The 14,704-nt window shown below is 31.6% G+C and overlaps 1 protein-coding gene and 1 non-coding gene across 2 annotated transcripts; one reads left to right on the top strand and one right to left on the bottom strand.

Moving 5' to 3' along the window:
• The first annotated feature begins 7,468 nt into the window (after window positions 1-7,468).
• TRNAE-CUC (transfer RNA glutamic acid (anticodon CUC)) lies at window positions 7,469-7,541 on the top strand. The gene has a single exon. It is a non-coding gene; the product is annotated as a tRNA-Glu (tRNA).
• Window positions 7,542-9,076: 1,535 nt separating this feature from the next.
• Window positions 9,077-12,998, bottom strand: LOC120091555 (putative L-type lectin-domain containing receptor kinase VI.1). Its single transcript, XM_039049647.2, has one exon. The coding sequence runs from the start codon at window positions 11,402-11,404 to the stop codon at window positions 9,401-9,403; it is 2,004 nt and encodes a 667-aa protein (XP_038905575.2). The 5' UTR covers window positions 11,405-12,998; the 3' UTR covers window positions 9,077-9,400.
• Window positions 12,999-14,704: the final 1,706 nt, after the last annotated feature.

Genomic DNA, 14,704 nt, shown 5'->3' with positions numbered 1-14,704 from the left:
CTGTGGTAAGAAGAGTTCAGTTGTTGGTCTTTAGTGGAATCACTGACAGTTAACGGATGGTGAATCTCGTGGCTAAAGAGTTTAGTCAACTATTCACGTATCGTTGGAGCTTCGAGCCACAGGTCCATTAGGTCACCTGAGTAGCTTGGATAAAGTTGAGAATCAGTGTTTGGATTAATCTGAAATGTTCAAATTGACAAGAGGAAGTCCAATTTTATAGGACTAGTTAATTATATATGATATAATTGGCTAAATGTATGAGATACATTATTTTGGAGGAAATTAGATATAAATATGATTTATATCAAGTAGAGGCGAAAATACTATAGTAGATATATGATATCAAACTATAGGATATAAATATAATATGATTATACTTATTAATTAAATTATTTGATAATTAACCGATTAATCCACGTTCGGACGTGGAAAATGGGGCTGCGAAGGTTATGGTAACCGACGGGTTAAAGCTATGAAAATCATTTTCATTTTATCATTCAATCATGCATTCGTATCGCCCGCTCCCAAAAAGAATCCGTGAAAGAGCGATCTCGAGAGCCTATACGATAGAAGCTCGTTCGTCTAAACGATCGTCTAGTTCATGCGTTCTTTAAACGATCGTATACATCTTTTTTAAACGATCGTGTAGCTCTACTATACGATAAGCATTTCCGCTATACGATAGCAGAGTTCATCTCCCACTTGCTTATCGTCTACACGACGTCTTCTCCTCTGTCCTCTACCAAACTCACCAAAGCCCACTCTTTGGGTTTTTGACACCGAGGATACCCGGGTTTCTCTTGTGGTAGTGTCGTCCCCGCGGCATTGTTCGTGTACGTTTGGATCGTGCTGTTGCAGTCGACAGACTCGTCAGGTGCTGGTAGATCGGTGGGAGATTTTTCGCTGCTTTGGGTTCACACATACGAAGACAGTCTTCATTTGGTATGAACCTTTTTTACTTGTTAATGTTTGTATTCTGAGCATGCCGATTATAAGTTTAATATGCATAACTGTTTGTATGGAATGTATATCGTTTATGTTTCGATCACTGTGAAATCAGAGCGATCTAAGCCCGCTCATGGAACTCTCGGTATGAGATCCTTCAGGCCTCTTGAGAGCTCTCTTACCCTACTACACGATCACCCACAAACTTCTACACGATCGCTTAGCTATTACAATTAGACGATCGCCTTCTCAAAACCTATACGATTGCCTACCTTTTACTATACGATCGTATACCAAATTCTACACGATCGCTAAGCTTTACTACACGATCGCATAGTGGAAGTACACGATGAGGGCACGTTGCGATGGCCTCTCGAGAGCTCTCTTTCCTCACTACACGATCGCCTACAAATTCCTACACGATCGCACATGATGGAGGATTCAGATATGGGTGGATGATGACAAATCTATCATAGTGCATAAATGGAGTCCTCAAAGGAGCTCGAATGTTGCCTATAAATGCTCTTGCTCAGATAAAATTCTTCAAATGTGTGAATTATTTCGAGAAAAGAAGAGAATAAATAAGGGATGCATTAGAGCGTCAAGATAAATACACCCGATAATATTATTATTTTATATATGTGTGTGTGTGTTATTAACAATTTATTTCAAGCATATTTTATAATACTAAGTGGAGTAAAAATTCAGGTACGCACACGAGAAAATAAATAAATGGGCTGCAAAATCTAGTAAACATGAAGTACAATCATACGATCGGTATGAAGGTGTGTTTCATGTGAAGACTGGACGTCATAGTCTCAATGCCAAAGGAGGAAACGTTCAAATATTGAGGCTAAACAGGTCCAAGCGGTACTGTTCATGTGGCAAGCATTCAGCATTCAATGCTCACATTTTATGGTCGTTTGCTCACATTTTAACATAAACTTCGAAGACTTTATTGAGGACTACTATAAATTGTCAATGTATGTTGAATGTTACTCTCCTCAATTTCAACCTGTACAGCATGAAGATTATTGGATCACGCACCCTAATATGCCCGTCTTACATCCTGATCCATCGTTGTTGAGAAAACCTAGTAGACCGAAAAGTTCACGTCACAACGAGATGGATTGGACAGAAACAGTCACTCGACAACGTTATAGATTTTGTAATCAGTTAGGCCATAATCGAAGGAAGTGTCCTTCGTTACTAAGACGGGCTCCAGATAGTTAGGGATTGAAAAATAAATATTTTTTTTATTATATATTCATTTTATTGTATATTCAATTTTTTTATAATAATTTATTGTATATTCAATTTTTTTATTGTAATCTATAAAGTTATACATTATTCTTTTAATTGAGAAATAAATACTCCTTTTATCATGTATATTTAATTAAGTGTAGACACTTTTATTGTATATTCAATTTTTTTTTATTGTAATCTATAAAGTTATACATTATTCTTTTAATTAAGTTGTACATTATTTAATTGAGAAATAAATAATCTTTTTATTATATATATTTAATTAAGTGTAGATACTTTTATTGTATATTCAATTTTTTTTATTATTAATTTATAAAGTTATACATTATTCTTTTGATTAAATTATACATTATTCTTTTAATTAAGTTATACATTATTTAATTAAGTTAATTAAGTTGTACATTATTCTTCTAATTGAGAAATAAATATTTTTTTTCTTTCAGATCATGGCTTTAAACCCAGGACCGATGTTTTGTACGACCAGTCCATTCATCGATCATCTGTTGTATGGCGAGATCGTACTACTGGAGAAATATCTTGCAAGTGTCGAGAGGCAGTTCTCCAGCGCATTATCCCACTCCACCCTCGAATATTACCGCTACTGCGCATATCTGGATTCTATGGGTTGCCAGATTGGGATTTATTCAGTTGGACTGGCATCTGATCACAGCCTTGGTTGAGAGATGGAGGCCTGAGACGCATACATTTCATATGTCTGTTGGAGAGTGCACTATCACTCTACAAGACATAGAAGTGTTGTTGGGGTTACCTGTTAACGGTGAACCGGTCACCGGGGTGATGTACGATGATTGGTCACAAGTTTGTCAACTGTACCTCGGTGTGACCCCACCTGCCAACAAAATTAAAAGATCGAGGTTAAGTTTGATATGGTTAGGAACACAATTCTGTGAGCTCACAGATGATGCAGACGAAGAAACTGTCATAAGATATGCGCGAGCATATATACTACAAATGATGGGTGGAAGTCTGTTTTCCGAAAAATTAAGTCATTTTGTTTACTTGATGTTTCTGCCACTATTAGCTAACCTCTATGATGCAGGGTGGTATTCGTGGGGTGGAGCATGTTTGACATGGTTGTATAGACAACTATGCAAAGCAACAAGACCTGAGGTTCGAGAGATAGCTGGGCCTCTCATACTTTTGCAACTATGGGCTTGGGAGCGATTTCCAACAATGACTCCATAGCTACAACATGTTAATGACGCTCAGTTAGCTGGACGAATCTATAGTTTTCGGTATGTTGTTTTAATTCAATTTAATTTTTATATCACTGATCTAGTTAATTTAGATTCTAAATTATCAATTTAAAATTTTAGGTGGAGAGACAAATTTTGTGTGACTAGGACAGCCACACATGTAATCAGCCAGATAAGATACATGTTTGATCTGTTTCAATCTGATCAGGTACATTACACTGAACCTAATTGATTATTTTATACACATTTTATTGTTCTACAATATAATATTTTGTGTTTTAGGTTATTTAGGAGCCATACAAAATTATTATGCATACTTTGCCCAATTTTTGTACGAATGGTCAAAACATATGGCAAACAATGAGTCCTCTCATATGTTTTCACATTGGTGAGTGGCATCTTCCTGACAGGGTGATTCAGTTTTCAACTGGATATCCCATCGCCTTGTAATACTGAACACCTATTGCATGATATCGGTAAATTGGTCAGAAAAAGTGGCACATTTGGTAGTGCGATGGCACTATCATGCAAAGTTTATTGCAGTGGGGTTTCTATTGAATAGTTTGACGGGGATGTCACTCAATACTACATTCATTGGTATAATAATATCACAAGGCACTATGTCACTCGTCTGGGAGCAGTTGATAAATGAATGAATATTATCTAATTATTTTTAATTTAAATTTATTTTAAATATTATCTAATTGTTTTATAATTCACAGAGATCGAACAACAGTAGACTCTGTGATGTTGCGAATTATCTAAACTAGGTTCTTGCTATATGTAGTGACAACCAAAGCTATATGGAGGAAATACATTATATGTACGATATACCTATTGTTCCTCCACCAGCTCCTAGACGTAGATGACCTGTATGGGAAGAGGATGAGTTTGTAAAGTTGCCCATAATGTGGAAGAGTTGCCCCTGTGATGCAGACGCAGAGTCAAACTGATTATGTTAGTCCGATGATGATTATGCCAGCATTTGGTCCAAGACATTATGACTCAGAGGCTGGTCCTTCGTCTTCATACATGCATGGACATGGTCGGGGTCATGGAGAGTATAATGAATATTTATATCATGAAGCGTCTGCAGAGGTACCAGAACAACATCAAGAAGAACCAGAGCAACCTAAAATTCGAATCGACGAGGACAACCAGCTCGAAATCGGCGACATCCGCCTTGTGGGACACATTGATTTTTGTAATTATTTTTTTATAAATGAGATATTTTAATTTACAATTTTTTATTTTTATGAGATAATATTTTTTTAATTTATTCTTTTTAGAGTTTAAATAAAATAATAAAATATTTTTAGAAATTATTTTTATAAAATGAAAATTTTAAAAAATTAAAAAAAAAAAAAAAAAAAAAAAGTCAAGGTCAAGGGTTCAAAATTCGACCTACTTGGGTCGAATTTTAGATCGAATTTTGAACCCTCGGCCTATTAAAAAAAAACAACAATATTTTTCTAAATAGTTTTAAAAGTACAATATTTTTATAAATAGTTTTTAAAACTATCATATTATTTTAATTTTACCTCTAAAATTTGGTCCAATTGTTCGAAAAAAATTCGGTCAAATCAAATTTAGATTTTGTTTGATGTTTCAATTTTTGTAATAAATCACTATATAGTTATAGATATTAAAATCTTGAATTTAATATATATATATATATATACAAAATAAGGAATATTCAAATTTTAAAAAATCATTATCAAATTCCAACCATGCGTTAAGAGAAAAAAACAAATGATTATATGCATTTAATTTAATGATAAACTGAACGTAATTATCAAAGCCAAATCTAATTAATTTTTTATATGAATTATTTACTTTTGTAAATCTTGGTGACGTAATTATCAAAACTAAATCTAAATATTTTTAAAATTAATAAATTTTTTTTTTAAAATCTTGATAACGTAACATGTGAGAATTTTTTAGAAAAGGTCTTCTTCCAACGTGAATACACAAAAATAGGAAATAACTCTTTTTATTTAATAATTTTAATGTAAAATTACATTATATAATCTCATGATAATCAACTAGAAATGATAAAAGAAAAAATCAAAAGTTTTTTAACTCCTATATATTTCGTAATTCTTAATTTTAAATTCTATTCCTTCCCTTTTATGTTAGTTGAATTTTAAATTGTCTAATTTGTTTTACTCAATTTTCGTTCTTTTAATTTGTTTATATCTAATTATTATGGACTTATATTCTTTTAATTATTTTTTATCTAATTGCAATCCATTCAGATACGGTGACCTGCACTAATAAAAATCATCTAATTCATAGATATCAACTAGATTTATTTCACCTAATTTTAAATATGCAGTTAACATGAAGAAGATAGAAAAAGTTGTTCGAGGTGAGGAACAATTGAGAAAAATGGAAAATATGAAGATATATCGATGACATGAAAAAATTAGTTAAGAAAGAGATATAGATAGAGGAGTGGAGAAAATTATGGAGATATAAATGTGAAATTAGAAATATGGGGATTTTGGAAAGAAAAAATATGCTTAATGTATCTGTTTTACCTTTTTTATTAAAAAAAAACTATCTATTTTACATTTAAAAATAAAAAATATCAAAATTGTTGTAAAAATTTTATAATGATAAAAAAAAAAAAAAAAAAAAGAAATTAACTTTTTGGGTGTGTTTTAACATATAAAACTTACAGAAATTTATTCTTTTTTAAAAAAGAAATAAAAAAACAAAAGCTTTGAACCAAAATAATAATAATAATAACTAACCTAATAATCATCTTAGGATCCGTTTGGATGGACTTAAGAAAAAAGTGTTTTTGAAAAAATTCATTTTTATTTAAATACTTTTGATCAAAACTATTTAAAATATAAAAGCTATTTTGAGTGGTTACCAAATACTCCAATTTTTTCTAAAATGTCTTATTTTTTAAATTAAACACTTGGAAATGTATTCCAAACATACCCTTAATCATCCTTATACATTGAATAACTATCCTAATATGTTAGAGTAATTGCCGCCATTTGATTTTAAAAACTATATTTTTTTTTCATGAAGAAACTATGATATAATTTTTTACCATCAAGAGCTTAGCTCAACAATCATCTACTAAACCACCATGACGTCTGTGGTTTGAATCCTCTATCTTAATTGTTGTACTAAAAAACTATGACATAATTTTAAAATTAGGATTTCATTAATAACAATAAACCATAATTAATATTTTTAAAACTAAATAATTATAAAAATGGTAGTCAAATTTTTGGTTAATAAAAAAAAGAGACAGTTGCAAATATAGACATTAGACCCAAAGTATTAGCAGATATAACATAATATAAAAAAAAATTACAAATACGGTCAAATTTAAATAGTCTAGACCATATTATTGGTAGGAGTCTATCAGTGATATACCATATCACTAATAAAAGTCCATCAAAGATAGAAGTCTATCATTGATAGACTTGGGAGTCTATCAACGATAGAATCTATTGCTGATAGACTTGTCTATATTTGTAATTTTTTTAAAATGATGTTATACACTATGTTATTATTCCTAAAAATGCTACCAATTGCAATTACCCTAAAAAAATTGCTAAGATAATTGACATAATTCACAATTAAATAATTAAAATTTCAACATTTACTACAAAATTTATAAACATGTGTGTTGCACGTGATTCCTTACTAGTATATTTTAAAGAAGTCAAAATGGACATACTCAACTGATATAGTACATCTATCATCAATTTCAAAATTAGAAGGTCGATTCTATCGTCCCCAAATTGTCAAAATATATAGTTGGAACTTTTGAAAATACACCAATATAATTAAAAACTTACATAAAGTACATGGGCATATGTATAATTTAAGCCTTTTTTATTGAACAAAGTCATGACAAAAACATTTATAATCGGTTTGTTTTTTCTATTTTTATTTCCTACTGGAGTCACTATCTTGAGGTGGGCTTGAAGCCCATCTATGAGTTAACAAGAAATGGGGATGGGCTTTATTTTATAATAAAATAATAAGGAATAAACACAATTAACAATTCCGTTGTAGTCTAGTTGGTCAGGATATTCGGCTCTCACCCGAAAGACCCGGGTTCAAATCCCGGCAACGGAATTTAATTTTTGTCTTTTAATAAAGAAAAGGAAAAAAAACCTACACTGAGTGATTGATCTACAAGTTTGTTATTCGTACTTGTGATTTTTAAGTAGTTTAACTTTTGTTTTTTTGGCTAAAATTATGAATGAGTAATTAGCTAGAACCAATAATTTTTTATAAAAGTTAGATTTCAGTAAGGTGAAGAGTGTTATTGATGAGATTGTATCTATGAGTTTTTGTTCGATTTTGGTATCTTCATCTCCTCCACCTCTAAACTTAATTGGAGGTGTTGAGACTCATGTTTCCTTAGCTAGATTTTGGATATAGTTAATGATGACATTGTTTCTCTTTTACCCCTTAAGTTCAGGTTTAAAAAACGAAGGCTCATAACTAAGGTTACAACTAGAGTCCATTCCAAACTATTTGATCTTTAAAAATGTTTTCTAATCATTCAAAGGTTTATTCTGGAAAAAAAAAACATATGATGTGATTATAGAATTAAATTTTCGTTGACATGTGGATATTATTTTTATGGGTTCGACAATGACACGAGAGTGAATCAACATTTCATTTATATTGTAGAAAAAATCCCTAAAACACAAAGTAGTAATAATAATAGTAATAATAATGATAATAATAAGCATCAAAATGCCATTAATATAAATATAATATAAATAATACACATATCGGCTTGTTTGAAAATCACAAAATGTTTATTTGCTAATTTAAATTTAATTTTAAATTAAATCCATATATTTTTTTTTTATTCGAGTCCGCACATAAATTGTGTTCTCAATCTACAATTTAAGGCTAAATCATGGACGAAATCCACGATTTCCTAGCCACATGTCAAGCCTAGAAGAACATGCAACTCGAAGAACCAGAATGGGAATGAAAAGCTTTGGAGGTTTCAGAGCGACAATGACGGTGGGAAAGTATCATCTCATTCTTCTTCATATTCCTGCCGCTTATTTATTGGAAGTTTAAACCCTGTTTTTCTCTGAAACGAAATATTTCGGTGGAGCTTTCACCTATTGTTTCCTTCTCTTTTTTCTCCTCCATTTTTGCAGTGTATTTTTCTTTTTCTTTTTTTGGTGGCGAGATTTTTGAATGAGGATGGAATTGGCGGTGACGAGATTAAGGAAAATTTTTTATTATAGTTTAAATATTATGAGTATGATTTGTGAATCAATTTGCTATGAGTTTCGTGGTTGTTAGGGTTTTTGTTCAACGTTTACTAATTTTGTTCCGAGATTTAAGGTCGGGTACGTGTTTTGGGTCTTTCAATGTAATATTACAATGAATTTCTTCTAGTATTTCTAAATTCCCTTTTTTTTCTTTTTAGAATTTGTAGAAGCTATAAAATCTTGTCAATGGTGGTTCCTTCCGAAGTTCTCCAAGCTTTTCTGCTTACGATTCTAGATTCTCTGAAATGGAAGAGGTTGAAAACAGATTTTTGTTTATTTTCTGTTTCCATAGGGATTGGAACTTTCTTGTATGGACCAGGTCAATCTAAATCCAAAAGCAATAAAAAAATAATAATAATATGGAAATTGTGGAACAGTCTACAAGTTTACTCTTCATTAACCAAGTCATATGCTGATTGGTCTATACGTCGACATAGAGACTCCGGGTTGGTTTAACAATAATCGTGCATCGGATACACGATTTTGCTATCCAATTTTTATCCATACCTTTTTTCTTCCAACTTAGTTTTGTAATTTTTTTTCCAATATACCATATTTTTGTCATTACTTTAAAAAATACATTATTCTTCAACTTAACCCTATTTAAAACTTTTGGATATGATGCAATAATAACAAACATGTCTAAATAAAAAACTAAAAAGAAAATACAAAATAGAAGTAAATCGTTAACTACCGGCCTGCATCTATGGAACTAGAAGAAATAGCGCCAATGGAGGACGAAAGGTAAGACGTCGCTGAAATTACTTCAGTCATTCTTGAGTTATATTTGGAGTAACTTTGAGAACAAGCCCAGCCGTCCACCGCCGGAAGGTCATCGTCTCCGTGAAGGATTCTTGTCACCTGTCTCATCGTCGGCCGAGCTTCTGGTCTCTGGTCAGTACAAAGAAGTCCTAATTGCAGAACCATCTCCATCTCCTCAGCCTCATAAACCGAATTCAACTTTGGATCAGCCGCATCAAGAATCCCTCCCTTTTCATACTGCTCCATCACCCAATCCACCAGTATGAACTGTTCCGATTCCAGAGGTCTTCTTCCACAAGCCACTTCCAGAAGCAAAACTCCATACCCAAACACATCCGTGCTTTTCGACGCCTTCCCTGTCCGAACCAACTCCGGCGCTATGTAGCCGATCGTGCCGACGACGCCAGTCGTGTGCGATGCTTCGTCGTGGTCGTATTGCCTGGCTAGACCGAAATCGCTCAATCGAGGATTCATGTCGGCGTCTATTAGAACATTGCTTGGCTTTACATCTCGGTGGATCACTACTTGCTCCCACTCTTCGTGGAGGTACAATAATCCTGCTGCAATTCCTTTGAGGATGTTGAATCTTTGTTTCCAATTCAATATGTTGTTGTTTTTTGGATGATACAGAAGAGAATAGAGGCTTCCATTTGGAATATAATCGTAAACTATGAGCAGATCGTTCTTTTTCTTGCACCATCCTTGGAGATTCACCAAGTTCTTGTGTCTTAATCGTCCTAAGCTTTCGATTTCTGCTGCGAATTCTTTCATTCCCTGGCCTGAGTTTCTTCTTACTCGCTTCACTGCAATCTCAATTCCAGTTGAACGTATCTGACCTTTGTACACTGAGCCAAACCCCCCAATTCCAATTAGCTCGCTACTTTTAAATCCTTTTGTTGCTGTGTAGAGGTCTCTGTAGTGGAATCTGTGAGGACAGTCTCTTTCCCAATCCTCAAGCCTCTCAGTATGCCTCTTTTTTCTATACCAGAAAGCTAAGAAAAGAATCCCTAGAATGGCTACAACAGAAATAACTGCTATAAAAACCTTGAAGTGGGAGTTGGGTGGTGAAGAAACAGAATCTTGCTCTTTTGGTGGGTTGGGAATAAGAGAGTAATTCAGGGGAAGTGCTGGTTCATTCACTGCAAAACTCCATCCCAAAATGTAATGAGAGCTTGTTTTATCTCCGGTTGAAGCTGAGAATCCGACGAACATTTGTTCCTTTAGAATAGGTGTCAGGTCAATCGGATGGGAAAGGAGTGGCTTTGTTGGTTTTTTCTGGCGCTTCGAGGGAGCTATTGTGACGTTCACTATTCTCTTGGGGCCATCATATTCAATCCAAGCAATGATACGATCGCCTGAATCAATTTGCAGGTCGTGTTCATTAGCTTCACCATAGTCGGAATAAGAAGCAGGTTTGGATGCAACTGATGAAATGCCATTGATGTTGATCCCAATATGGTTTCCTTCGGTGTTCCTTTCTTCGTCATGCCCATTTACAGTGTCAAATTCAACAGCAAATATATGGTTTGAAGGGTTACCATTGTTGGAAGATTTGAACAATCCAAGAAAGTGTCCACTGTCTACATCTGCAAATTGGGTTGATGGAGCTATGGCAAAGGCCAAGCCGTATCCGCCTTGGCCGGGGCTTGAAGGATCGATTGCAAAAACAAAAGTTGTGCTGAAGGATGAAACATTCGGAAATGAGTCGGAACTTCTATTAAACATCTGGACTGAAGTCGGATGGAATGCGTGGCCGATAACATAATGCGATGTATTGGTGAGCCTCAACGCACCAGATGGTTTCACAACAAAAGCTCCTTCCAGATCAAGTGGTGTATCGTTGAATCCATGGTAGAGAAATGAAGACTGCACAGAATGAGCTAACAAAAAGAGGAACACAGAAAGAAGAGTCAGAGGAGCTGCAATAGCCATGTGAGCTTGTAAGAAAAACAAAGCTCCAAACAAGGATTAAACATGGGGTCAGCTTTTGAACTCAATTGTTATTACTTAATTATAAATAAGAGATATGGAGTTGGTCAATTTTGTGGAGAACCCCAGATTGTTTATTGACTTGGGAATCAAAGTTTGAGAGAGTCGCTGAATTTTGAAGGCTGGAGAAGAAGAGCAAAGTCATTGGGAATGAGAGATGAAACGGTTTGATGGGGAAAGTTTGAAATTTCAGAGGTTGAAGACGAAAACAAATAACCTTTCATGTGCAGATTGACGAAGATGATGGCAATGCCACACATATTAGATTTCCAACTAAAATGAGAAAAGATAAATGGATAGACTCATTCAAGCCAATAAGCCATTATGGAGCCGGTGGAGACAAAATAAAGTAGCGTAGTAATGACTGCCTCCTCGACCATCAGATGATTCAGACCGATACCTTTCACCGGTACTACTCATCTGATCAATGATTAATTGACTATAAACACCGGAATTAGTTAATTAGGACTTAATTCATGAATATTTATGGTTTTAAAATACTTCCTACTTTAAAATATTATTTTAGTAAGTCTTATGCTAGTTGAATTATGATCATTTTGGCAGATTAATATTTATTTGATGATGTATTTTAAGTATATCAATCTATATATTATCTTTAATATATATATATATATATATACTTTCAATGGTTCATATTTAGCTATTTTATTTTTAATAAATCTTATTTTTATCCAAATTGGTTACATTATAAGAATAATTTTCATGCAGGAAACATATTTATAAAATTTATAAAAGAAATATTAATAATAAAAAAAGTATTTTGAAGAAGTCAAAAACAAATTAAAAGTATGGACTATTTCTAAAGTCTATTGAAATTATGTGGATTAATTTTACAGTTTATTGAAAATACATAGATTAAGATAGATATTTAAAAAATACATGAATTAAAAAGATATACAATTTAAAATATAAGAATCAAAATAATATTTTAACTTGCTTTACATTTTATTGTGATTCCAATAGGAAAAAAGTTATTGCTTTTGATAATTGATATTAACACAAGTACAAAACAATAAACTGGATGTTTGGGATTAGGAGTTGGTTATTATAATCCTAAATTATTATAGTTGGATTATTGTAATTTTTGTTTGAGATGTTGATTATTTTAGTTTTGGTTATAATAGTATGTGTTTAAGATGTAAACTATTTTAGTTTGAAAATAAAACAATAAACATGGTTGCAAAGAATAAAAAAAATGATGAATGTAAAATAGTAAAACTGTAACAAATAGTAAATATTATGACAAATGGAATTTTTTATATAGTATCGACTCTAGTTAAGTGAAAAATATAAAATAATATTTACCGTTGTAAAATGTGGTAAATAATATTATAGTCTTACCAAATGTATTTTCTCAAAAAAAAATAATAATAATAAAACAAAAATAAAGCACAACAAAGACAGATGCCAAAGTAGTAATAATAATAATTTGGAATCTTGATTTTTGGATTGTCCTGTGAATTTTTTTCGCATGCTTTGGATCACCCGCGTTTTGCCCTGTTTGTTTTCAGATGAAAAAAAAAAAAAGAAAACACCTTTTGTCAAATTAACATGTCATGTTAACATTAAATAAGAGAATTCAAATAAGTTTTATTAAAAAAAATGTTTAATAAGATATTTGAAAGCTATAATGAAATTCAAAATTTTATATTACATAGATACAGTTAACAAATTCATACTTCTTAATTTCAATACTTATCAGTAGCATAACACAATTACTTAATATTTGAGAAATACAAATCTAATAATCTTCGATAGCACAATCTAATAATTTGAGATAGATCGTATGTAATCACTTAAGTGCAAATTAATAAAATGATGTTTTAGAGAGTTGTTTGTCCGATTTTTCAATGTTCCTCATCACCCGTCCTAATGTGTAAAGAAGAATAAACCAATCGATCTCTAAAATTTAAGACTTTATTTGATAACCTTTCTTACAAAATCGATTGAATTCTAAACGATTTTTAAAAAAAAAAATCAAAATTTTAAAAATGACTATTTTTAGTTTTCAAATTTTAGCTTAATTTTAGAAAATATGTTTAGTTATTAGTGAAAGGAGTTCTCGAACTACTCAAGTCAATCAATCTCCCTATTTCTTCTAATAATCATTTTTTTCTCTATTTTTAAAAATTATACTTATCACCTTGTCCCTTGTTTTTTGAAGCATAAATTCAAACTCATTTTTCGTTGTCTCAGTGGCAAAGCCAAGAATTTTATATAGAGGATACTATATGTACAAGTCTAAAAAAAAATCTATAAATGAATATTTAAAAAAAAATATTCGTAACTTCATATATTAACTAATTTATTACATTACAATTGTCATCTACGAGTTTTCATGTTTTGAAATTGATCATGACTCTTCACTTACTTCTGATTTGAATAGATAGCAACACAAACTAAATGTAGCATCTTTTGAAATGCAATATTCTAAGTAATTAGAATATTCACTTAACAAAACTATATTAAATCGTCTTGGTTTTGTACCAAAATTCTTAAATGGAAAAGTACAATTTCAAGGCTAACAAGAACCTTTTTGTAAATATGCTATATGAACTTGATCTCGAATATTATAATTATAATCATAAATTTTGGTTCTTAGACCAGGATTTGCAAGTAGTTTTTCTATATTGATTTTTGTATAAGATCGATCAGAATCCAAAACTTTTTTTCTTTGAAGATGATACCTCTATAGTCTCTATTGTTGTTTTTCTTTTATAATATCTCTCCATATTAATTTTGATTTAACTCTATAAAAATATTAATAAGAAGAATGTCACATTTTATTATATAAACTACCCAGTCATGTTGCTGATAAAAAAATTATTTAGTTATTTATTAAAAAACAACACATTATTATATTCTACATACGAAATCTAAAATAAAATGTTACCAAGAGTCGAAGTTGAACTCCTATCTACTACTAACTAAATAACATTACACACCAACAAGCCAACACCATTTTGGCTATCCAATTTGAACTTATATATATTGCTTTATAATTTATATTAAAAATTCAAAAGATGGATAAATTGAGGACACATGCCCAGCCCTACTTGGCTCCACCCATACCATAAGTCATCTTCTTTAATTTATTTTTTAAGAATAAGTTGGGGTCACAATATTAAAAAAAAAACACTAAATTCACATTTATATTTAAGTGATAATATATTTTATTGGTTACAATATAATTCGTAAAAAAATTCAAATCCTTATATTTAA

The sequence above is a fragment of the Benincasa hispida genome, chromosome 11 (assembly GCF_027475165.1).
Source record: "Benincasa hispida cultivar pf3 chromosome 11, pf3_genome.v1.1, whole genome shotgun sequence".
Lineage (NCBI taxonomy): Eukaryota > Viridiplantae > Streptophyta > Magnoliopsida > Cucurbitales > Cucurbitaceae > Benincasa > Benincasa hispida.
The sequence above is the reverse complement of the archived record's forward strand: the minus strand, read 5'-3'. Positions and strand labels throughout refer to the sequence as shown.